This window comes from Scyliorhinus torazame, chromosome 21, assembly GCF_047496885.1.
Source record: "Scyliorhinus torazame isolate Kashiwa2021f chromosome 21, sScyTor2.1, whole genome shotgun sequence".
Taxonomy (NCBI): domain Eukaryota; kingdom Metazoa; phylum Chordata; class Chondrichthyes; order Carcharhiniformes; family Scyliorhinidae; genus Scyliorhinus; species Scyliorhinus torazame.
In genome coordinates this window covers 67,346,467-67,374,300 of record NC_092727.1, presented here as the reverse complement: position 1 = coordinate 67,374,300, position 27,834 = coordinate 67,346,467, and the positions used below count along the sequence as shown (strand labels likewise).

The 27,834-nt window shown below is 62.4% G+C and overlaps 1 protein-coding gene across 3 annotated transcripts in view; it reads right to left on the bottom strand.

The window, feature by feature from the left end:
* The window catches only part of LOC140398332 (ATP-dependent RNA helicase DDX42-like), a 213,141-nt gene that overhangs the window by 89,914 nt on the left and 95,393 nt on the right, over window positions 1–27,834 (bottom strand). For all 3 annotated transcript variants that reach the window (XM_072486909.1, XM_072486910.1, XM_072486911.1), the window contains one exon: window positions 27,513–27,689. In XM_072486909.1, coding sequence (XP_072343010.1) covers window positions 27,513–27,689 — 177 coding nt within the window. The remainder of the gene's footprint in view (window positions 1–27,512; window positions 27,690–27,834) is intronic.

Here is a 27,834-nt window from a genome sequence, read left to right as displayed (position 1 = left end):
GGCGCTGACTGACCTGCTCCCTCCACAGGCACTGACTAACCTACACCCTCCACTGGCGCTGACTGACCTGCTCCCTCCACAGGCGCTGACTGACCTACACACTCCACAGGCGCTGACTGACCTGCTCCCTCCACAGGCGCTGACTGACCTGCTCCCTCCACAGGCGCTGACTGACCTGCTCCCTCCACAGGCGCTGACTGACCTGCTCCCTCCACAGGCGCTGACTGACCTACACCCTCCACAGGCGCTGACTGACCAACACCCTCCACAGGCGCTGACTGACCCACACTCTCCACTGGCGCTGACTGACCTATACACTCCACAGGCGCTGACTGACCTGCTCCCCCCACAGGCGCTGACTGACAAACACCCTCCACAGGCGCTGACTGACCTGCTCCCTCCACAGGCGCTGACTGACCTGCTCCCTCCACAGGCGCTGACTGACCTGCTCCCTCCACAGGCGCTGACTGACCTACACCCTCAACAGGCGCTGACTGACCTGCTCCCTCCACAGGCGCTGACTGACCTACACCCTCCACTGGCGCTGACTGACCTACACACTCCACAGGCACTGACTGACCTACACCCTCCACAGGCGCTGACTGACCTGCTCCCTACACAGGCGCTGACTGACCTGCTCCCTCCACAGGCGCTGACTGACCTGGTCCCCCCACAGGCGCTGACTGACCTGCTCCCTCCACGGGCGCTGACTAACCTGCTCCTCCCACAGACACTGACTGACCTACTCCCTCCACAGGCGCTGACTGACGTGCTTCCTCCACAGGCGCTGACTGACCTGCTCCCTCCACAGGCGCTGACTGACCCACACCCTCCACAGGCGCTGACTGACCTACACCCTCCACAGGCGCTGACTGACCTGCTCCCTCCACAGGTGCTGACTGACCCACACCCTCCACAGGCGCTGACTGACCTGCTCCCTCCACAGGCGCTGACTGACCTATACCCTCCACAGGCGCTGACTGACCTGCTCCCTCCACAGGCGCTGACTGACCTGCTCCTCCCACAGACACTGACTGACCTGCTCCTCCCACAGACACTGACTGACCTGCTTCCTGCACAGGCGCTGACTGAACTGCTCCCTCCACAGGCGCTGACTGACCTACACCCTCCACAGGCGCTGACTGACCTGCTTCCTCCACAGGCGCTGACTGACCTGCTCCCTCCACAGGCACTGACTGACCTACACCCTCCACAGGCACTGACTGACCTGCTCCTCCCACAGACACTGACTGACCTACACCCTCCACAGGCGCTGACTGACCTGCTCCCTCCACAGGCGCTGACTGACCTACACCCGCCACAGACGCTGACTGACCTGCGCCCTCCACAGGCGCTGACTGACCTGCTCCCTCCACAGGCGCTGACTGACCTGCTCCCTCCACAGGCGCTGACTGACCTGCACCCTCCACAGGCGCTGACTGACCTGCACCCTCCACAGGCGCTGACTGACCTGCACCCTCCACAGGCGCTGACTGACCTGCTCTATGCACAGGCGCTGACTGACCTGCTCTATCCACAGGCGCTGACTGACTCCATCCACATGGGCTGACTGACCTAACCCTCCACAGACGCTGACTGACCTGCTCCCTCCACAGGCGCTGACTGACATACACCCTCCACAGGCGCTGACTGACCTGCTCCCTCCACAGGCGCTGACTGACCTGCTCCTCCCACAGACACTGACTGACCTGCTCCTCCCACTGACACTGACTGACCTACACCCTCCACAGGCGCTGACAGACCTGCTCCCTCCACAGGCGCTGACTGACCTACACCCTCCACAGGCGCTGACTGACCTGCTCCCTCCACAGGCGCTGACTGACCTGCTCCCTCCACAGGCGCTGACTGACCTGCTCCCTCCACAGGCGCTGACTGACCTGCTCCCTCCACAGGCGCTGACTGACCTATACCCTCCACAGGCGCTGACTGACCTGCTCCCTCCACAGGCGCTGACTGACCTGCTCCTCCCACAGACACTGACTGACCTGCTCCTCCCACAGACACTGACTGACCTGCTCCTCCCACAGACACTGACTGACCTGCTTCCTGCACAGGCGCTGACTGAACTGCTCCCTCCACAGGTGCTGACTGACCTACACCCTCCACAGGCGCTGACAGACCTGCTCCCTCCACAGGTGCTGACTGACCTACACCCTCCACAGGCGCTGACAGACCTGCTCCCTCCACAGGCGCTGACTGACCTACACCCTCCACAGGCGCTGACTGACCTGCTCCCTCCACAGGTGCTGACTGACCTACACCTTCCACAGGTGCTGACAGACCTACACCCTCCACAGGCGCTGACTGACCTGCTCCCTCCACAGGTGCTGACTGACCTACACCCTCCACAGGCGCTGACTGACCTGCTTCCTCCACAGGCGCTGACTGAACTGCTCCCTCCACAGGTGCTGACTGACCTACACCGTCCACAGGCGCTGACTGACCTACACCCTCCACAGGCGCTGACTGACCTGCCTCCTGCACAGGCGCTGCCTGAACTGCTCCCTCCACAGGTGCTGACTGACCTACACCCTCCACAGGCGCTGACAGACCTGCTCCCTCCACAGGCGCTGACTGACCTACACCCTCCACAGGCGCTGACTGACCTGCTCCCTCCACAGGTGCAAACTGACCTACACCCTCCACAGGCGCTGACAGACCTGCTCCCTCCACAGGCGCTGACTGACCTACACCCTCCACAGGCGCTGACTGACCTGCTTCCTCCACAGGCGCTGACTGACCTGCTCCCTCCACAGGCGCTGACTGACCTGCTCCCTCCACAGGCGCTGACTGACCTGCTCCCTCCACAGGCGCTGACTGACCTACACCCTCCACAGGCGCTGACTGACCTACACCCTCCACAGGCGCTGACTGACCTGCTTCCTGCACAGGCGCTGACTGAACTGCTCCCTCCACAGGTGCTGACTGACCTACACCCTCCACAGGCGCTGACAGACCTGCTCCCTCCACAGGTGCTGACTGAACTACACCCTCCACAGGCGCTGACAGACCTGCTCCCTCCACAGGCGCTGACTGACCTACACCCTCCACAGGCGCTGACTGACCTGCTCCCTCCACAGGTGCTGACTGACCTACACCCTCCACAGGCGCTGACTGACCTACACCCTCCACAGGCGCTGACTGACCTGCTCCCTCCACAGGTGCTGACTGACCTACACCCTCCACAGGCGCTGACTGACCTGCTTCCTCCACAGGCGCTGACTGAACTGCTCCCTCCACAGGTGCTGACTGACCTACACCCTCCACAGGCGCTGACAGACCTGCTCCCTCCACAGGCGCTGACTGACCTACACCCTCCAAAAGCGCTGACTGACCTGCTCCCTCCACAGGCGCTGACTGACCTACACCCTCCACAGGCGCTGACTGACCTGCTCCCTCCACAGGCGCTGACTGACCTGCTCCTTCCACAGGCGTTGACTGACCTGCTCCTCCCACAGACACTGACTGACCTGCTCCCTCCACAGGTGCTGACTGACCTCCACCCTCCACAGGCGCGGACAGACCTGCTCCATCCACAGGCGCTGACTGACCTGCTCCCTCCACAGGCACTGACTAACCTACACCCTCCACTGGCGCTGACTGACCTGCTCCCTCCACAGGCGCTGACTGACCTACACACTCCACAGGCGCTGACTGACCTGCTCCCTCCACAGGCGCTGACTGACCTGCTCCCTCCACAGGCGCTGACTGACCTGCTCCCTCCACAGGCGCTGACTGACCTGCTCCCTCCACAGGCGCTGACTGACCTACACCCTCCACAGGCGCTGACTGACCAACACCCTCCACAGGCGCTGACTGACCCACACTCTCCACTGGCGCTGACTGACCTATACACTCCACAGGCGCTGACTGACCTGCTCCCCCCACAGGCGCTGACTGACAAACACCCTCCACAGGCGCTGACTGACCTGCTCCCTCCACAGGCGCTGACTGACCTGCTCCCTCCACAGGCGCTGACTGACCTGCTCCCTCCACAGGCGCTGACTGACCTACACCCTCAACAGGCGCTGACTGACCTGCTCCCTCCACAGGCGCTGACTGACCTACACCCTCCACTGGCGCTGACTGACCTACACACTCCACAGGCGCTGACTGACCTGCTCTATCCACAGGCGCTGACTGGACTGCTCTATCCACAGGCGCTGACTGACATGCTCTATCCACAGGCGCTGACTGACCTGCTCTATCCACAGGGGCTGACTGATGTACACCCTCCACAGGCGCTGACTGACCTGCTCCCTCCACAGGCACTGACTGACCTGCTCCCTCCACAGGCGCTGACTGACCTGCTCCCTCCACAGGTGCTGACTGACCTGCTCCCTCCACAGGTGCTGACTGACCTACACCCTCCACAGGCCCTGACAGACATGCTTCCTCCACAGGCGCTGACTGACCTGCTCCCTCCACAGGCCCTGACTGACCTGCTCCCTCCACAGGTGCTGACTGACTTTCACCCTCCACAGGCGCTGACTGAACTGCTCCCTCCACAGGTGCTGACTGACCTACACCCTCCACAGGCGCTGACAGACCTGCTCCCTCCACAGGCGCTGACTGACCTACACCCTCCACAGGCGCTGACTGACCTGCTCCCTCCACAGGTGCTGACTGACCTCCACCCTCCACAGGCGCTGACAGACCTGCTTCCTCCACAGGCGCTGACTGACCTGCTCCCTCCACAGGCGCTGACTGACCTACACCCTCCACAGGCGCTGACTGACCTGCTCCCTACACAGGCGCTGACTGACCTGCTCCCTCCACAGGCGCTGACTGACCTGGTCCCCCCACAGGCGCTGACTGACCTGCTCCCTCCACGGGCGCTGACTAACCTGCTCCTCCCACAGACACTGACTGACCTACACCGTCCACAGGCGCTGACTGACGTGCTTCCTCCACAGGCGCTGACTGACCTGCTCCCTCCACAGGTGCTGACTGACCCACACCCTCCACAGGCGCTGACAGACCTGCTCCCTAGACAGGTGCTGACTGACCTGCTCCCTCCACAATCGCTGACTGACCTACACCATCCACAGGAGCTGACTGACCTGCTCCTCCCACAGACACTGACTGACCTGCTCCCTCCACAGGCACTGACTGACCTACACCCTCCACAGGCGCTGATTGAACTGCTCCCTCCACAGGTGCTCACTGACCTGCTCCCTCCACAGGCGCTGTCTGACCTGCTCCCTCCAAACGCGCTGACAGACCTACACCCTCCACAGGCGCTGACTGACCTACACCCTCCACAGGCGCTGACTGACCTGCTCCATCCACAGACACCGACTGACCTACACCCTCCACAGGCGCTGACTGACCTGCTTCCTCCACAGGCGCTGACTGACCTGCTCCCTCCACAGGCGCTGACTGACCTACACCCTCCACAGGCGCTGACTGACCTGCTCCCTCCACAGGCGCTGACTGACCTGCTCCCTCCACAGGCGCTGACTGACCTGCTTCTCCCACAGTCACTGACTGACCTGCTCCTCCCACAGACACTGACTGACCTACACCCTCCACAGGCGCTGACTGACCTGCTTCCTCCACAGGCGCTGACTGACCTGCTCCCTCCACAGGCACTGACTGACCTACACCCTCCACAGGCGCTGACTGACCTGCTCCTCCCACAGACACTGACTGACCTACACCCTCCACAGGCGCTGACTGACCTGCTCCCTCCACAGGCGCTGACTGACCTACACCCGCCACAGACACTGACTGACCTGCTCCTCCCACTGACACTGACTGACCTACACCCTCCACAGGCGCTGACTGACCTGCTCCCTCCACAGGCGCTGACTGACCTGCTCCCTCCACAGGCGCTGACTGACCTGCTCCCTCCACAGGCGCTGACTGACCTACACCCTCAACAGGCGCTGACTGACCTGCTCCCTCCACAGGCGCTGACTGACCTACACCCTCCACTGGCGCTGACTGACCTACACCCTCCACAGGCGCTGACAGACCTGCTCCCTCCACAGGCGCTGACTGACCTACACCCTCCACAGGCGCTGACTGACCTGCTCCCTCCACAGGTGCTGACTGACCTCCACCCTCCACAGGCGCTGACTGACCTGCTCCCTCCACAGGTGCTGACTGACCTACACCTTCCACAGGCGCTGACAGACCTACACCCTCCACAGGCGCTGACTGACCTGCTCCCTCCACAGGCGCTGACTGACCTGCTCCCTCCACAGGCGCTGACTGACCTGGTCCCCCCACAGGCGCTGACTGACCTGCTCCCTCCACGGGCGCTGACTAACCTGCTCCTCCCACAGACACTGACTGACCTACACCGTCCACAGGCGCTGACTGACGTGCTTCCTCCACAGGCGCTGACTGACCTGCTCCCTCCACAGGTGCTGACTGACCCACACCCTCCACAGGCGCTGACAGACCTGCTCCCTAGACAGGCGCTGACTGACCTGCTCCCTCCACAATCGCTGACTGACCTACACCATCCACAGGAGCTGACTGACCTGCTCCTCCCACAGACACTGACTGACCTGCTCCCTCCACAGGCACTGACTGACCTACACCCTCCACAGGCGCTGATTGAACTGCTCCCTCCACAGGTGCTCACTGACCTGCTCCCTCCACAGGCGCTGTCTGACCTGCTCCCTCCAAACGCGCTGACAGACCTACACCCTCCACAGGCGCTGACTGACCTACACCCTCCACAGGCGCTGACTGACCTGCTCCATCCACAGACACCGACTGACCTACACCCTCCACAGGCGCTGACTGACCTGCTTCCTCCACAGGCGCTGACTGACCTGCTCCCTCCACAGGCGCTGACTGACCTACACCCTCCACAGGCGCTGACTGACCTGCTCCCTCCACAGGCGCTGACTGACCTGCTCCCTCCACAGGCGCTGACTGACCTGCTTCTCCCACAGTCACTGACTGACCTGCTCCTCCCACAGACACTGACTGACCTACACCCTCCACAGGCGCTGACTGACCTGCTTCCTCCACAGGCGCTGACTGACCTGCTCCCTCCACAGGCACTGACTGACCTACACCCTCCACAGGCGCTGACTGACCTGCTCCTCCCACAGACACTGACTGACCTACACCCTCCACAGGCGCTGACTGACCTGCTCCCTCCACAGGCGCTGACTGACCTACACCCGCCACAGACGCTGACTGACCTGCGCCCTCCACAGGCGCTGACTGACCTGCTCCCTCCACAGGCGCTGACTGACCTGCTCCCTCCACAGGCGCTGACTGACCTGCTCCCTCCACAGGCGCTGACTGACCTGCACCCTCCACAGGCGCTGACTGACCTGCACCCTCCACAGGCGCTGACTGACCTGCTCTATGCACAGGCGCTGACTGACCTGCTCTATCCACAGGCGCTGACTGACTCCATCCACATGGGCTGACTGACCTAACCCTCCACAGACGCTGACTGACCTGCTCCCTCCACAGGCGCTGACTGACATACACCCTCCACAGGCGCTGACTGACCTGCTCCCTCCACTGGCGCTGACTGACCTACACACTCCACAGGCGCTGACTGACCTGCTCTATCCACAGGCGCTGACTGGACTGCTCTATCCACAGGCGCTGACTGACATGCTCTATCCACAGGCGCTGACTGACCTGCTCTATCCACAGGGGCTGACTGATGTACACCCTCCACAGGCGCTGACTGACCTGCTTCCTCCACAGGCGCTGACTGACCTGCTTCCTCCACAGGCGCTGACTGACCTGCTCCCTCCACAGGCGCTGACTGACCTGATCCTCCCACAGACACTGACTGACCTGCTCCCTCCACAGGCACTGACTGACCTACACCCTCCACAGGCGCTGATTGAACTGCTCCCTCCACAGGTGCTCACTGACCTGCTCCCTCCACAGGCGCTGTCTGACCTGCTCCCTCGAAACGCGCTGACAGACCTACACCCTCCACAGGCGCTGACTGACCTACACCCTCCACAGGCGCTGACTGACCTGCTCCATCCACAGACACCGACTGACCTACACCCTCCACAGGCGCTGACTGACCTGCTTCCTCCACAGGCGCTGACTGACCTGCTCCCTCCACAGGCGCTGACTGACCTACACCCTCCACAGGCGCTGACTGACCTGCTCCCTCCACAGGCGCTGACTGACCTGCTCCCTCCACAGGCGCTGACTGACCTGCTCCCTCCACAGGTGCTGACTGACCTACACCCTCCACAGGCGCTGACAGACATGCTTCCTCCACAGGTGCTGACTGACCTACACCCTCCACAGGCGCTGACTGAACTGCTCCCTCCACAGGTGCTGACTGACCTACACCCTCCACAGGCGCTGACTGAACTGCTCCCTCCACAGGTGCTGACTGACCTACACCCTCCACAGGCGCTGACAGACCTGCTCCCTCCACAGGCGCTGACTGACCTACACCCTCCACAGGCGCTGACTGACCTGCTCCCTCCACAGGTGCTGACTGACCTCCACCCTCCACAGGCGCTGACAGACCTGCTTCCTCCACAGGCGCTGACTGACCTGCTCCCTCCACAGGCACTGACTGACCTACACCCTCCACAGGCGCTGACTGACCTGCTCCCTACACAGGCGCTGACTGACCTGCTCCCTCCACAGGCGCTGACTGACCTGGTCCCCCCACAGGCGCTGACTGACCTGCTCCCTCCACGGGCGCTGACTAACCTGCTCCTCCCACAGACACTGACTGACCTACTCCCTCCACAGGCGCTGACTGACGTGCTTCCTCCACAGGCGCTGACTGACCTGCTCCCTCCACAGGCGCTGACTGACCTGCTCCCTCCACAGGTGCTGACTGACCCACACCCTCCACAGGCGCTGACTGACCTGCTCCCTCCACAGGCGCTGACTGACCTATACCCTCCACAGGCGCTGACTGACCTGCTCCCTCCACAGGCGCTGACTGACCTGCTCCTCCCACAGACACTGACTGACCTGCTCCTCCCACAGACACTGACTGACCTGCTTCCTGCACAGGCGCTGACTGAACTGCTCCCTCCACAGGCGCTGACTGACCTACACCCTCCACAGGCGCTGACTGACCTGCTTCCTCCACAGGCGCTGACTGACCTGCTCCCTCCACAGGCACTGACTGACCTACACCCTCCACAGGCACTGACTGACCTGCTCCTCCCACAGACACTGACTGACCTACACCCTCCACAGGCGCTGACTGACCTGCTCCCTCCACAGGCGCTGACTGACCTACACCCGCCACAGACGCTGACTGACCTGCGCCCTCCACAGGCGCTGACTGACCTGCTCCCTCCACAGGCGCTGACTGACCTGCTCCCTCCACAGGCGCTGACTGACCTGCACCCTCCACAGGCGCTGACTGACCTGCACCCTCCACAGGCGCTGACTGACCTGCACCCTCCACAGGCGCTGACTGACCTGCTCTATGCACAGGCGCTGACTGACCTGCTCTATCCACAGGCGCTGACTGACTCCATCCACATGGGCTGACTGACCTAACCCTCCACAGACGCTGACTGACCTGCTCCCTCCACAGGCGCTGACTGACATACACCCTCCACAGGCGCTGACTGACCTGCTCCCTCCACAGGCGCTGACTGACCTGCTCCTCCCACAGACACTGACTGACCTGCTCCTCCCACTGACACTGACTGACCTACACCCTCCACAGGCGCTGACAGACCTGCTCCCTCCACAGGCGCTGACTGACCTACACCCTCCACAGGCGCTGACTGACCTGCTCCCTCCACAGGCGCTGACTGACCTGCTCCCTCCACAGGCGCTGACTGACCTGCTCCCTCCACAGGCGCTGACTGACCTGCTCCCTCCACAGGCGCTGACTGACCTATACCCTCCACAGGCGCTGACTGACCTGCTCCCTCCACAGGCGCTGACTGACCTGCTCCTCCCACAGACACTGACTGACCTGCTCCTCCCACAGACACTGACTGACCTGCTCCTCCCACAGACACTGACTGACCTGCTTCCTGCACAGGCGCTGACTGAACTGCTCCCTCCACAGGTGCTGACTGACCTACACCCTCCACAGGCGCTGACAGACCTGCTCCCTCCACAGGTGCTGACTGACCTACACCCTCCACAGGCGCTGACAGACCTGCTCCCTCCACAGGCGCTGACTGACCTACACCCTCCACAGGCGCTGACTGACCTGCTCCTTCCACAGGTGCTGACTGACCTACACCTTCCACAGGCGCTGACAGACCTACACCCTCCACAGGCGCTGACTGACCTGCTCCCTCCACAGGTGCTGACTGACCTACACCCTCCACAGGCGCTGACTGACCTGCTTCCTCCACAGGCGCTGACTGAACTGCTCCCTCCACAGGTGCTGACTGACCTACACCGTCCACAGGCGCTGACTGACCTACACCCTCCACAGGCGCTGACTGACCTGCCTCCTGCACAGGCGCTGCCTGAACTGCTCCCTCCACAGGTGCTGACTGACCTACACCCTCCACAGGCGCTGACAGACCTGCTCCCTCCACAGGCGCTGACTGACCTACACCCTCCACAGGCGCTGACTGACCTGCTCCCTCCACAGGTGCAAACTGACCTACACCCTCCACAGGCGCTGACAGACCTGCTCCCTCCACAGGCGCTGACTGACCTACACCCTCCACAGGCGCTGACTGACCTGCTTCCTCCACAGGCGCTGACTGACCTGCTCCCTCCACAGGCGCTGACTGACCTGCTCCCTCCACAGGCGCTGACTGACCTGCTCCCTCCACAGGCGCTGACTGACCTACACCCTCCACAGGCGCTGACTGACCTACACCCTCCACAGGCGCTGACTGACCTGCTTCCTGCACAGGCGCTGACTGAACTGCTCCCTCCACAGGTGCTGACTGACCTACACCCTCCACAGGCGCTGACAGACCTGCTCCCTCCACAGGTGCTGACTGAACTACACCCTCCACAGGCGCTGACAGACCTGCTCCCTCCACAGGCGCTGACTGACCTACACCCTCCACAGGCGCTGACTGACCTGCTCCCTCCACAGGTGCTGACTGACCTACACCCTCCACAGGCGCTGACTGACCTACACCCTCCACAGGCGCTGACTGACCTGCTCCCTCCACAGGTGCTGACTGACCTACACCCTCCACAGGCGCTGACTGACCTGCTTCCTCCACAGGCGCTGACTGAACTGCTCCCTCCACAGGTGCTGACTGACCTACACCCTCCACAGGCGCTGACAGACCTGCTCCCTCCACAGGCGCTGACTGACCTACACCCTCCAAAAGCGCTGACTGACCTGCTCCCTCCACAGGCGCTGACTGACCTACACCCTCCACAGGCGCTGACTGACCTGCTCCCTCCACAGGCGCTGACTGACCTGCTCCTTCCACAGGCGTTGACTGACCTGCTCCTCCCACAGACACTGACTGACCTGCTCCCTCCACAGGTGCTGACTGACCTCCACCCTCCACAGGCGCGGACAGACCTGCTCCATCCACAGGCGCTGACTGACCTGCTCCCTCCACAGGCACTGACTGACCTACACCCTCCACTGGCGCTGACTGACCTGCTCCCTCCACAGGCGCTGACTGACCTACACACTCCACAGGCGCTGACTGACCTGCTCCCTCCACAGGCGCTGACTGACCTGCTCCCTCCACAGGCGCTGACTGACCTGCTCCCTCCACAGGCGCTGACTGACCTGCTCCCTCCACAGGCGCTGACTGACCTACACCCTCCACAGGCGCTGACTGACCAACACCCTCCACAGGCGCTGACTGACCCACACTCTCCACTGGCGCTGACTGACCTATACACTCCACAGGCGCTGACTGACCTGCTCCCCCCACAGGCGCTGACTGACAAACACCCTCCACAGGCGCTGACTGACCTGCTCCCTCCACAGGCGCTGACTGACCTGCTCCCTCCACAGGCGCTGACTGACCTGCTCCCTCCACAGGCGCTGACTGACCTACACCCTCAACAGGCGCTGACTGACCTGCTCCCTCCACAGGCGCTGACTGACCTACACCCTCCACTGGCGCTGACTGACCTACACACTCCACAGGCGCTGACTGACCTGCTCTATCCACAGGCGCTGACTGGACTGCTCTATCCACAGGCGCTGACTGACATGCTCTATCCACAGGCGCTGACTGACCTGCTCTATCCACAGGGGCTGACTGATGTACACCCTCCACAGGCGCTGACTGACCTGCTCCCTCCACAGGCACTGACTGACCTGCTCCCTCCACAGGCGCTGACTGACCTGCTCCCTCCACAGGTGCTGACTGACCTGCTCCCTCCACAGGTGCTGACTGACCTACACCCTCCACAGGCCCTGACAGACATGCTTCCTCCACAGGCGCTGACTGACCTGCTCCCTCCACAGGCCCTGACTGACCTGCTCCCTCCACAGGTGCTGACTGACCTTCACCCTCCACAGGCGCTGACTGAACTGCTCCCTCCACAGGTGCTGACTGACCTACACCCTCCACAGGCGCTGACAGACCTGCTCCCTCCACAGGCGCTGACTGACCTACACCCTCCACAGGCGCTGACTGACCTGCTCCCTCCACAGGTGCTGACTGACCTCCACCCTCCACAGGCGCTGACAGACCTGCTTCCTCCACAGGCGCTGACTGACCTGCTCCCTCCACAGGCGCTGACTGACCTACACCCTCCACAGGCGCTGACTGACCTGCTCCCTACACAGGCGCTGACTGACCTGCTCCCTCCACAGGCGCTGACTGACCTGGTCCCCCCACAGGCGCTGACTGACCTGCTCCCTCCACGGGCGCTGACTAACCTGCTCCTCCCACAGACACTGACTGACCTACACCGTCCACAGGCGCTGACTGACGTGCTTCCTCCACAGGCGCTGACTGACCTGCTCCCTCCACAGGTGCTGACTGACCCACACCCTCCACAGGCGCTGACAGACCTGCTCCCGAGACAGGTGCTGACTGACCTGCTCCCTCCACAATCGCTGACTGACCTACACCATCCACAGGAGCTGACTGACCTGCTCCTCCCACAGAAACTGACTGACCTGCTCCCTCCACAGGCACTGACTGACCTACACCCTCCACAGGCGCTGATTGAACTGCTCCCTCCACAGGTGCTCACTGACCTGCTCCCTCCACAGGCGCTGTCTGACCTGCTCCCTCCAAACGCGCTGACAGACCTACACCCTCCACAGGCGCTGACTGACATACACCCTCCACAGGCGCTGACTGACCTGCTCCATCCACAGACACCGACTGACCTACACCCTCCACAGGCGCTGACTGACCTGCTTCCTCCACAGGCGCTGACTGACCTGCTCCCTCCACAGGCGCTGACTGACCTACACCCTCCACAGGCGCTGACTGACCTGCTCCCTCCACAGGCGCTGACTGACCTGCTCCCTCCACAGGCGCTGACTGACCTGCTTCTCCCACAGTCACTGACTGACCTGCTCCTCCCACAGACACTGACTGACCTACACCCTCCACAGGCGCTGACTGACCTGCTTCCTCCACAGGCGCTGACTGACCTGCTCCCTCCACAGGCACTGACTGACCTACACCCTCCACAGGCGCTGACTGACCTGCTCCTCCCACAGACACTGACTGACCTACACCCTCCACAGGCGCTGACTGACCTGCTCCCTCCACAGGCGCTGACTGACCTACACCCGCCACAGACGCTGACTGACCTGCGCCCTCCACAGGCGCTGACTGACCTGCTCCCTCCACAGGCGCTGACTGACCTGCTCCCTCCACAGGCGCTGACTGACCTGCACCCTCCACAGGCGCTGACTGACCTGCTCCCTCCACAGGCGCTGACTGACCTGCACCCTCCACAGGCGCTGACTGACCTGCTCTATGCACAGGCGCTGACTGACCTGCTCTATGCACAGGCGCTGACTGACTCCATCCACATGGGCTGACTGACCTAACCCTCCACAGACGCTGACTGACCTGCTCCCTCCACAGGCGCTGACTGACATACACCCTCCACAGGCGCTGACTGACCTGCTCCCTCCACAGGCGCTGACTGACCTGCTCCTCCCACAGACACTGACTGACCTGCTCCTCCCACTGACACTGACTGACCTACACCCTCCAAAAGCGCTGACTGACCTGCTCCCTCCACAGGCGCTGACTGACCTACACCCTCCACAGGCGCTGACTGACCTGCTCCCTCCACAGGCGCTGACTGACCTGCTCCTTCCACAGGCGTTGACTGACCTGCTCCTCCCACAGACACTGACTGACCTGCTCCCTCCACAGGTGCTGACTGACCTCCACCCTCCACAGGCGCGGACAGACCTGCTCCATCCACAGGCGCTGACTGACCTGCTCCCTCCACAGGCACTGACTGACCTACACCCTCCACTGGCGCTGACTGACCTGCTCCCTCCACAGGCGCTGACTGACCTACACACTCCACAGGCGCTGACTGACCTGCTCCCTCCACAGGCGCTGACTGACCTGCTCCCTCCACAGGCGCTGACTGACCTGCTCCCTCCACAGGCGCTGACTGACCTGCTCCCTCCACAGGCGCTGACTGACCTACACCCTCCACAGGCGCTGACTGACCAACACCCTCCACAGGCGCTGACTGACCCACACTCTCCACTGGCGCTGACTGACCTATACACTCCACAGGCGCTGACTGACCTGCTCCCCCCACAGGCGCTGACTGACAAACACCCTCCACAGGCGCTGACTGACCTGCTCCCTCCACAGGCGCTGACTGACCTGCTCCCTCCACAGGCGCTGACTGACCTGCTCCCTCCACAGGCGCTGACTGACCTACACCCTCAACAGGCGCTCACTGACCTGCTCCCTCCACAGGCGCTGACTGACCTACACCCTCCACTGGCGCTGACTGACCTACACACTCCACAGGCGCTGACTGACCTGCTCTATCCACAGGCGCTGACTGGACTGCTCTATCCACAGGCGCTGACTGACATGCTCTATCCACAGGCGCTGACTGACCTGCTCTATCCACAGGGGCTGACTGATGTACACCCTCCACAGGCGCTGACTGACCTGCTCCCTCCACAGGCACTGACTGACCTGCTCCCTCCACAGGCGCTGACTGACCTGCTCCCTCCACAGGTGCTGACTGACCTGCTCCCTCCACAGGTGCTGACTGACCTACACCCTCCACAGGCCCTGACAGACATGCTTCCTCCACAGGCGCTGACTGACCTGCTCCCTCCACAGGCCCTGACTGACCTGCTCCCTCCACAGGTGCTGACTGACCTTCACCCTCCACAGGCGCTGACTGAACTGCTCCCTCCACAGGTGCTGACTGACCTACACCCTCCACAGGCGCTGACAGACCTGCTCCCTCCACAGGCGCTGACTGACCTACACCCTCCACAGGCGCTGACTGACCTGCTCCCTCCACAGGTGCTGACTGACCTCCACCCTCCACAGGCGCTGACAGACCTGCTTCCTCCACAGGCGCTGACTGACCTGCTCCCTCCACAGGCGCTGACTGACCTACACCCTCCACAGGCGCTGACTGACCTGCTCCCTACACAGGCGCTGACTGACCTGCTCCCTCCACAGGCGCTGACTGACCTGGTCCCCCCACAGGCGCTGACTGACCTGCTCCCTCCACGGGCGCTGACTAACCTGCTCCTCCCACAGACACTGACTGACCTACACCGTCCACAGGCGCTGACTGACGTGCTTCCTCCACAGGCGCTGACTGACCTGCTCCCTCCACAGGTGCTGACTGACCCACACCCTCCACAGGCGCTGACAGACCTGCTCCCGAGACAGGTGCTGACTGACCTGCTCCCTCCACAATCGCTGACTGACCTACACCATCCACAGGAGCTGACTGACCTGCTCCTCCCACAGACACTGACTGACCTGCTCCCTCCACAGGCACTGACTGACCTACACCCTCCACAGGCGCTGATTGAACTGCTCCCTCCACAGGTGCTCACTGACCTGCTCCCTCCACAGGCGCTGTCTGACCTGCTCCCTCCAAACGCGCTGACAGACCTACACCCTCCACAGGCGCTGACTGACCTACACCCTCCACAGGAGCTGACTGACCTGCTCCATCCACAGACACCGACTGACCTACACCCTCCACAGGCGCTGACTGACCTGCTTCCTCCACAGGCGCTGACTGACCTGCTCCCTCCACAGGCGCTGACTGACCTACACCCTCCACAGGCGCTGACTGACCTGCTCCCTCCACAGGCGCTGACTGACCTGCTCCCTCCACAGGCGCTGACTGACCTGCTTCTCCCACAGTCACTGACTGACCTGCTCCTCCCACAGACACTGACTGACCTACACCCTCCACAGGCGCTGACTGACCTGCTTCCTCCACAGGCGCTGACTGACCTGCTCCCTCCACAGGCACTGACTGACCTACACCCTCCACAGGCGCTGACTGACCTGCTCCTCCCACAGACACTGACTGACCTACACCCTCCACAGGCGCTGACTGACCTGCTCCCTCCACAGGCGCTGACTGACCTACACCCGCCACAGACGCTGACTGACCTGCGCCCTCCACAGGCGCTGACTGACCTGCTCCCTCCACAGGCGCTGACTGACCTGCTCCCTCCACAGGCGCTGACTGACCTGCACCCTCCACAGGCGCTGACTGACCTGCTCCCTCCACAGGCGCTGACTGACCTGCACCCTCCACAGGCGCTGACTGACCTGCTCTATGCACAGGCGCTGACTGACCTGCTCTATGCACAGGCGCTGACTGACTCCATCCACATGGGCTGACTGACCTAACCCTCCACAGACGCTGACTGACCTGCTCCCTCCACAGGCGCTGACTGACATACACCCTCCACAGGCGCTGACTGACCTGCTCCCTCCACAGGCGCTGACTGACCTGCTCCTCCCACAGACACTGACTGACCTGCTCCTCCCACTGACACTGACTGACCTACACCCTCCACAGGCGCTGACTGACCTGCTCCCTCCACAGGCGCTGACTGACCTGCTCCCTCCACAGGCGCTGACTGACCTGCTCCCTCCACAGGCACTGACTGACCTGCTCCACCCACAGACACTGACTGACCTACACCCTCCACAGGCGCTGACTGACCTGCTTCATCAACAGGCGCTGACTGACCTGCTCCCTCCACAGGCGCTGACTGACCTACACCCTCCACAAGTGCTGACTGACCTGCTCCTCCCACAGGCACTGACTGACCTACGCTCTCCACAGGCGCTGACTGACCTGCTCCTTCCACAGGCGTTGACTGACCTGCTCCTCCCACAGACACTGACTGACCTGCTCCCTCCACAGGTGCTGACTGACCTCCACCCTCCACAGGCGCTGACAGACCTGCTCCATCCACAGGCGCTGACTGACCTGCTCCCTCCACAGGCACTGACTGACCTACACCCTCCACTGGCGCTGACTGACCTGCTCCCTCCACAGGCGCTGACTGACCTACACACTCCACAGGCGCTGACTGACCTGCTCCCTCCACAGGCGCTGACTGACCTGCTCCCTCCACAGGCGCTGACTGACCTGCTCCCTCCACAGGCGCTGACTGACCTGCTCCCTCCACAGGCGCTGACTGACCTACACCCTCCACAGGCGCTGACTGACCAACACCCTCCACAGGCGCTGACTGACCCACACCCTCCACTGGCGCTGACTGACCTACACACTCCACAGGCGCTGACTGACCTGCTCCCCCCACAGGCGCTGACTGACAAACACCCTCCACAGGCGCTGACTGACCTGCTCCCTCCACAGGCGCTGACTGACCTGCTCCCTCCACAGGCGCTGACTGACCTGCTCCCTCCACAGGCGCTGACTGACCTACACCCTCAACAGGCGCTGACTGACCTGCTCCCTCCACAGGCGCTGACTGACCTACACCCTCCACTGGCGCTGACTGACCTACACACTCCACAGGCGCTGACTGACCTGCTCTATCCACAGGCGCTGACTGGACTGCTCTATCCACAGGCGCTGACTGGACTGCTCTATCCACAGGCGCTGACTGACATGCTCTATCCACAGGCGCTGACTGACCTGCTCTATCCACAGGGGCTGACTGATGTACACCCTCCACAGGCGCTGACTGACCTGCTCCCTCCACAGGCGCAAACTGACCTACACCCTCCACAGGCGCTGACTGACCTGCTCCCTCCACAGGCACTGACTGACCTGCTCCCTCCACAGGCGCTGACTGACCTGCTCCCTCCACAGGTGCTGACTGACCTGCTCCCTCCACAGGTGCTGACTGACCTACACCCTCCACAGGCCCTGACAGACATGCTTCCTCCACAGGCGCTGACTGACCTGCTCCCTCCACAGGCCCTGACTGACCTGCTCCCTCCACAGGTGCTGACTGACCTTCACCCTCCACAGGCGCTGACTGAACTGCTCCCTCCACAGGTGCTGACTGACCTACACCCTCCACAGGCGCTGACAGACCTGCTCCCTCCACAGGCGCTGACTGACCTACACCCTCCACAGGCGCTGACTGACCTGCTCCCTCCACAGGTGCTGACTGACCTCCACCCCCCACAGGCGCTGACTGACCTGCTCCCTCCACGGGCGCTGACTAACCTGCTCCTCCCACAGACACTGACTGACCTACACCGTCCACAGGCGCTGACTGACGTGCTTCCTCCACAGGCGCTGACTGACCTGCTCCCTCCACAGGTGCTGACTGACCCACACCCTCCACAGGCGCTGACAGACCTGCTCCCTAGACAGGCGCTGACTGACCTGCTCCCTCCACAATCGCTGACTGACCTACACCATCCACAGGAGCTGACTGACCTGCTCCTCCCACAGACACTGACTGACCTGCTCCCTCCACAGGCACTGACTGACCTACACCCTCCACAGGCGCTGATTGAACTGCTCCCTCCACAGGTGCTCACTGACCTGCTCCCTCCACAGGCGCTGTCTGACCTGCTCCCTCCAAACGCTCTGACAGACCTACACCCTCCACAGGCGCTGACTGACCTACACCCTCCACAGGCGCTGACTGACCTGCTCCATCCACAGACACCGACTGACCTACACCCTCCACAGGCGCTGACTGACCTGCTTCCTCCACAGGCGCTGACTGACCTGCTCCCTCCACAGGCGCTGACTGATCTACACCCTCCACAGGCGCTGACTGACCTGCTCCCTCCACAGGCGCTGACTGACCTGCTCCCTCCACAGGCGCTGACTGACCTGCTTCTCCCACAGTCACTGACTGACCTGCTCCTCCCACAGACACTGACTGACCTACACCCTCCACAGGCGCTGACTGACCTGCTTCCTCCACAGGCGCTGACTGACCTGCTCCCTCCACAGGCACTGACTGACCTACACCCTCCACAGGCGCTGACTGACCTGCTCCTCCCACAGACACTGACTGACCTACACCCTCCACAGGCGCTGACTGACCTGCTCCCTCCACAGGCGCTGACTGACCTACACCCTCCACTGGCGCTGACTGACCTACACCCTCCACTGGCGCTGACTGACCTACACACTCCACAGGCGCTGACTGACCTGCTCTATCCACAGGCGCTGACTGACATGCTCTATCCACAGGCGCTGACTGACCTGCTCTATCCACAGGGGCTGACTGATGTACACCCTCCACAGGCGCTGACTGACCTGCTCCCTCCACAGGCACTGACTGACCTGCTCCCTCCACAGGCGCTGACTGACCTGCTCCCTCCACAGGTGCTGACTGACCTGCTCCCTCCACAGGTGCTGACTGACCTACACCCTCCACAGGCCCTGACAGACATGCTTCCTCCACAGGCGCTGACTGACCTGCTCCCTCCACAGGCCCTGACTGACCTGCTCCCTCCACAGGTGCTGACTGACCTTCACCCTCCACAGGCGCTGACTGAACTGCTCCCTCCACAGGTGCTGACTGACCTACACCCTCCACAGGCGCTGACAGACCTGCTCCCTCCACAGGCGCTGACTGACCTACACCCTCCACAGGCGCTGACTGACCTGCTCCCTCCACAGGTGCTGACTGACCTCCACCCTCCACAGGCGCTGACAGACCTGCTTCCTCCACAGGCGCTGACTGACCTGCTCCCTCCACAGGCGCTGACTGACCTACACCCTCCACAGGCGCTGACTGACCTGCTCCCTACACAGGCGCTGACTGACCTGCTCCCTCCACAGGCGCTGACTGACCTGGTCCCCCCACAGGCGCTGACTGACCTGCTCCCTCCACGGGCGCTGACTAACCTGCTCCTCCCACAGACACTGACTGACCTACACCGTCCACAGGCGCTGACTGACGTGCTTCCTCCACAGGCGCTGACTGACCTGCTCCCTCCACAGGTGCTGACTGACCCACACCCTCCACAGGCGCTGACAGACCTGCTCCCTAGACAGGCGCTGACTGACCTGCTCCCTCCACAATCGCTGACTGACCTACACCATCCACAGGAGCTGACTGACCTGCTCCTCCCACAGACACTGACTGACCTGCTCCCTCCACAGGCACTGACTGACCTACACCCTCCACAGGCGCTGATTGAACTGCTCCCTCCACAGGTGCTCACTGACCTGCTCCCTCCACAGGCGCTGTCTGACCTGCTCCCTCCAAACGCGCTGACAGACCTACACCCTCCACAGGCGCTGACTGACCTACACCCTCCACAGGCGCTGACTGACCTGCTCCATCCACAGACACCGACTGACCTACACCCTCCACAGGCGCTGACTGACCTGCTTCCTCCACAGGCGCTGACTGACCTGCTCCCTCCACAGGCGCTGACTGACCTACACCCTCCACAGGCGCTGACTGACCTGCTCCCTCCACAGGCGCTGACTGACCTGCTCCCTCCACAGGCGCTGACTGACCTGCTTCTCCCACAGTCACTGACTGACCTGCTCCTCCCACAGACACTGACTGACCTACACCCTCCACAGGCGCTGACTGACCTGCTTCCTCCACAGGCGCTGACTGACCTGCTCCCTCCACAGGCACTGACTGACCTACACCCTCCACAGGCGCTGACTGACCTGCTCCTCCCACAGACACTGACTGACCTACACCCTCCACAGGCGCTGACTGACCTGCTCCCTCCACAGGCGCTGACTGACCTACACCCGCCACAGACGCTGACTGACCTGCGCCCTCCACAGGCGCTGACTGACCTGCTCCCTCCACAGGCGCTGACTGACCTGCTCCCTCCACAGGCGCTGACTGACCTGCACCCTCCACAGGCGCTGACTGACCTGCTCCCTCCACAGGCGCTGACTGACCTGCACCCTCCACAGGCGCTGACTGACCTGCTCTATGCACAGGCGCTGACTGACCTGCTCTATCCACAGGCGCTGACTGACTCCATCCACATGGGCTGACTGACCTAACCCTCCACAGACGCTGACTGACCTGCTCCCTCCACAGGCGCTGACTGACATACACCCTCCACAGGCGCTGACTGACCTGCTCCCTCCACAGGCGCTGACTGACCTGCTCCTCCCACAGACACTGACTGACCTGCTCCTCCCACTGACACTGACTGACCTACACCCTCCACAGGCGCTGACTGACCTGCTCCCTCCACAGGCGCTGACTGACCTGCTCCCTCCACAGGCGCTGACTGACCTGCTCCCTCCACAGGCACTGACTGACCTGCTCCACCCACAGACACTGACTGACCTACACCCTCCACAGGCGCTGACTGACCTGCTTCATCAACAGGCGCTGACTGACCTGCTCCCTCCACAGGCGCTGACTGACCTACACCCTCCACAAGTGCTGACTGACCTGCTCCTCCCACAGGCACTGACTGACCTACGCTCTCCACAGGCGCTGACTGACCTGCTCCTTCCACAGGCGTTGACTGACCTGCTCCTCCCACAGACACTGACTGACCTGCTCCCTCCACAGGTGCTGACTGACCTCCACCCTCCACAGGCGCTGACAGACCTGCTCCATCCACAGGCGCTGACTGACCTGCTCCCTCCACAGGCACTGACTGACCTACACCCTCCACTGGCGCTGACTGACCTGCTCCCTCCACAGGCGCTGACTGACCTACACACTCCACAGGCGCTGACTGACCTGCTCCCTCCACAGGCGCTGACTGACCTGCTCCCTCCACAGGCGCTGACTGACCTGCTCCCTCCACAGGCGCTGACTGACCTGCTCCCTCCACAGGCGCTGACTGACCTACACCCTCCACAGGCGCTGACTGACCAACACCCTCCACAGGCGCTGACTGACCCACACCCTCCACTGGCGCTGACTGACCTACACACTCCACAGGCGCTGACTGACCTGCTCCCCCCACAGGCGCTGACTGACAAACACCCTCCACAGGCGCTGACTGACCTGCTCCCTCCACAGGCGCTGACTGACCTGCTCCCTCCACAGGCGCTGACTGACCTGCTCCCTCCACAGGCGCTGACTGACCTACACCCTCAACAGGCGCTGACTGACCTGCTCCCTCCACAGGCGCTGACTGACCTACACCCTCCACTGGCGCTGACTGACCTACACACTCCACAGGCGCTGACTGACCTGCTCTATCCACAGGCGCTGACTGGACTGCTCTATCCACAGGCGCTGACTGACATGCTCTATCCACAGGCGCTGACTGACCTGCTCTATCCACAGGGGCTGACTGATGTACACCCTCCACAGGCGCTGACTGACCTGCTCCCTCCACAGGCGCAAACTGACCTACACCCTCCACAGGCGCTGACTGACCTGCTCCCTCCACAGGCACTGACTGACCTGCTCCCTCCACAGGCGCTGACTGACCTGCTCCCTCCACAGGTGCTGACTGACCTGCTCCCTCCACAGGTGCTGACTGACCTACACCCTCCACAGGCCCTGACAGACATGCTTCCTCCACAGGCGCTGACTGACCTGCTCCCTCCACAGGCCCTGACTGACCTGCTCCCTCCACAGGTGCTGACTGACCTTCACCCTCCACAGGCGCTGACTGAACTGCTCCCTCCACAGGTGCTGACTGACCTACACCCTCCACAGGCGCTGACAGACCTGCTCCCTCCACAGGCGCTGACTGACCTACACCCTCCACAGGCGCTGACTGACCTGCTCCCTCCACAGGTGCTGACTGACCTCCACCCTCCACAGGCGCTGACAGACCTGCTTCCTCCACAGGCGCTGACTGACCTGCTCCCTCCACAGGCGCTGACTGACCTACACCCTCCACAGGCGCTGACTGACCTGCTCCCTACACAGGCGCTGACTGACCTGCTCCCTCCACAGGCGCTGACTGACCTGGTCCCCCCACAGGCGCTGACTGACCTGCTCCCTCCACGGGCGCTGACTAACCTGCTCCTCCCACAGACACTGACTGACCTACACCGTCCACAGGCGCTGACTGACGTGCTTCCTCCACAGGCGCTGACTGACCTGCTCCCTCCACAGGTGCTGACTGACCCACACCCTCCACAGGCGCTGACAGACCTGCTCCCTAGACAGGCGCTGACTGACCTGCTCCCTCCACAATCGCTGACTGACCTACACCATCCACAGGAGCTGACTGACCTGCTCCTCCCACAGACACTGACTGACCTGCTCCCTCCACAGGCACTGACTGACCTACACCCTCCACAGGCGCTGATTGAACTGCTCCCTCCACAGGTGCTCACTGACCTGCTGCCTCCACAGGCGCTGTCTGACCTGCTCCCTCCAAACGCGCTGACAGACCTACACCCTCCACAGGCGCTGACTGACCTACACCCTCCACAGGCGCTGACTGACCTGCTCCATCCACAGACACCGACTGACCTACACCCTCCACAGGCGCTGACTGACCTGCTTCCTCCACAGGCGCTGACTGACCTGCTCCCTCCACAGGCGCTGACTGATCTACACCCTCCACAGGCGCTGACTGACCTGCTCCCTCCACAGGCGCTGACTGACCTGCTCCCTCCACAGGCGCTGACTGACCTGCTTCTCCCACAGTCACTGACTGACCTGCTCCTCCCACAGACACTGACTGACCTACACCCTCCACAGGCGCTGACTGACCTGCTTCCTCCACAGGCGCTGACTGACCTGCTCCCTCCACAGGCACTGACTGACCTACACCCTCCACAGGCGCTGACTGACCTGCTCCTCCCACAGACACTGACTGACCTACACCCTCCACAGGCGCTGACTGACCTGCTCCCTCCACAGGCGCTGACTGACCTACACCCGCCACAGACGCTGACTGACCTGCGCCCTCCACAGGCGCTGACTGACCTGCTCCCTCCACAGGCGCTGACTGACCTGCTCCCTCCACAGGCGCTGACTGACCTGCACCCTCCACAGGCGCTGACTGACCTGCACCCTCCACAGGCGCTGACTGACCTGCACCCTCCACAGGCGCTGACTGACCTGCTCTATGCACAGGCGCTGACTGACCTGCTCTATCCACAGGCGCTGACTGACTCCATCCACATGGGCTGACTGACCTAACCCTCCACAGACGCTGACTGACCTGCTCCCTCCACAGGCGCTGACTGACATAAACCCTCCACAGGCGCTGACTGACCTGCTCCCTCCACAGGCGCTGACTGACCTGCTCCTCCCACAGACACTGACTGACCTGCTCCTCCCACTGACACTGACTGACCTACACCCTCCACAGGCGCTGACTGACCTGCTCCCTCCACAGGCGCTGACTGACCTGCTCCCTCCACAGGCGCTGACTGACCTGCTCCCTCCACAGGCACTGACTGACCTGCTCCACCCACAGACACTGACTGACCTACACCCTCCACAGGCGCTGACTGACCTGCTTCATCAACAGGCGCTGACTGACCTGCTCCCTCCACAGGCGCTGACTGACCTACACCCTCCACAAGTGCTGACTGACCTGCTCCTCCCACAGGCACTGACTGACCTACGCCCTCCACAGGCGCTGACTGACCTACACCCTCCACAGGCGCTGACTGACCTACACCCTCCACAGGCGCTGACTGACCTGCTTCATCAACAGGCGCTGACTGACCTACACCCTCCACAAGCGCTGACTGACCTGCTCCTCCCACAGGCACTGACTGACCTGCTCCCTCCACAGGCGCTGACTGACCTACACCCTCCACAAGCGCTGACAGACCTGCTCCCTCCACAGGCGCTGACTGACCTGCTCCCTCCACAGGCGCTGACTAACCTGCTCCCTCCACAGGCGCTGACTGACCAACACCCTCCACAGGCGCTGACTGACCTGCTCCCTCCACAGGCGCTGACTTACCTGCTCCCTCCACAGGCGCTGACTGACCTGCTCCCTCCACAGGCGCTGACTGACCTGCACCCTCCACAGGCGCTGACTGACCTACACCCGCCACAGGCGCTGACTGACCTACACCCTCCACAGGCGCTGACTGACCTGCTCTATCCACAGGCACTCACTGACCTGCTCCCTCCACAGGCGCTGACTGACCTGCTCCCTCCACAGGCGCTGACTGACCTGATCCCTCCACAGGCGCTGACTGACCTGCTCCCTCCACAGGCGCTGACTGACCTACACCCTCCACAGACGCTGACTGAACTGCTCCTCCCACAGACACTGACTGAACTACACCCTCCACAGGCACTGACAGACCTGCTGCCTCCACAGACGCTGACTGACCTGCTCCCTCCACAGGCGCTGACTGACATAAACCCTCCACAGGCGCTGACTGACCTGCTCCCTCCACAGGCGCTGACTGACCTGCTCCTCCCACAGACACTGACTGACCTGCTCCTCCCACTGACACTGACTGACCTACACCCTCCACAGGCGCTGACTGACCTGCTCCCTCCACAGGCGCTGACTGACCTGCTCCCTCCACAGGCGCTGACTGACCTGCTCCCTCCACAGGCACTGACTGACCTGCTCCACCCACAGACACTGACTGACCTACACCCTCCACAGGCGCTGACTGACCTGCTTCATCAACAGGCGCTGACTGACCTGCTCCCTCCACAGGCGCTGACTGACCTACACCCTCCACAAGTGCTGACTGACCTGCTCCTCCCACAGGCACTGACTGACCTACGCCCTCCACAGGCGCTGACTGACCTACACCCTCCACAGGCGCTGACTGACCTACACCCTCCACAGGCGCTGACTGACCTGCTTCATCAACAGGCGCTGACTGACCTACACCCTCCACAAGCGCTGACTGACCTGCTCCTCCCACAGGCACTGACTGACCTGCTCCCTCCACAGGCGCTGACTGACCTACACCCTCCACAAGCGCTGACAGACCTGCTCCCTCCACAGGCGCTGACTGACCTGCTCCCTCCACAGGCGCTGACTAACCTGCTCCCTCCACAGGCGCTGACTGACCAACACCCTCCACAGGCGCTGACTGACCTGCTCCCTCCACAGGCGCTGACTTACCTGCTCCCTCCACAGGCGCTGACTGACCTGCTCCCTCCACAGGCGCTGACTGACCTGCACCCTCCACAGGCGCTGACTGACCTACACCCGCCACAGGCGCTGACTGACCTACACCCTCCACAGGCGCTGACTGACCTGCTCTATCCACAGGCACTCACTGACCTGCTCCCTCCACAGGCGCTGACTGACCTGCTCCCTCCACAGGCGCTGACTGACCTGATCCCTCCACAGGCGCTGACTGACCTGCTCCCTCCACAGGCGCTGACTGACCTACACCCTCCACAGACGCTGACTGAACTGCTCCTCCCACAGACACTGACTGAACTACACCCTCCACAGGCACTGACAGACCTGCTGCCTCCACAGGCGCTGACTGACCTGCTCCCTCCACAGGTGCTGACTGACCTACACCCTCCACAAGCGCTGACTGACCTGCTCCTCCCACAGGCACTGACTGACCTACGCCCTCCACAGGCACTGACTGACCAACACCCTCCACAGGCGCTGACTGACCTGCTCCCTCCACATGCGCTGACTGACCTGCTCCCTCCACAGGCGCTGACTGACCTGTTCCCTCCACAGGCGCTGACTGACCTGCACCCTCCACAGGCGCTGACTGACCTACACCCGCCACAGGCGCTGACTGACCTACACCCTCCACAGGCGCTGACTGACCTGCTCTATCCACAGGCACTCACTGACCTGCTCCCTCCACAGGTGCTGACTGACCTGCTCCCTCCACAGGCGCTGACTGACCTGATCCCTCCACAGGCGCTGACTGACCTGCTCCCTCCACAGGCGCTGACTGACCTGCACCCTCCACAGGCGCTGACTGACCTGCTCCCTCCACAGGCGCTGACTGACCTGCTCCCTCCACAGGCGCTGACTGACCTCCGTTTTATATTTCCAGTATTTTTAACTTTTTCTTTAACTGGTTGCAATGCTTCTCTTATTTCAGCTATCCATGCTGTTGATCCATAGATATGAGGGATTTTAAAAAAATAATGCCGCAGTCTTAACATTCAAAGGGATAACTTGAATGCTTAAGGAACAATCATTTACTCAAAGATTTTTTATTCAACTTTGAGAAGCTGACTCTATAACATTATCATTTGCTCCGTTTCTAAATCAGTGCTGCTCTGGTGGTCAGCTGTTTTCATGGATTAGCATCATCGACTGTACCTGCTGGCAAAGTTCTCTGGTAGGACAAACAATCACACCAATAGGTCCATCCCCGGGCTCCAGCTCCTTTTGATCCATGATGTGAACCAGCATCGGCCAGATAAAGGCTGCAGTTTTACCACTCCCAGTTTTGGCGATTCCAATCATGTCTCTCCCACTCAGTGCAATGGGGACACCCTGCATTCAAACAAACATACATAGTAAGCACAGTTTTTATATAGCCCTTTTATAATGACCTTATTTTATAACAATCTAAGCAATTCATGGCTTTTATATGAACTTTGTGTTCATATATTTTAGGCTTTGAGTGTTTACATCAAGC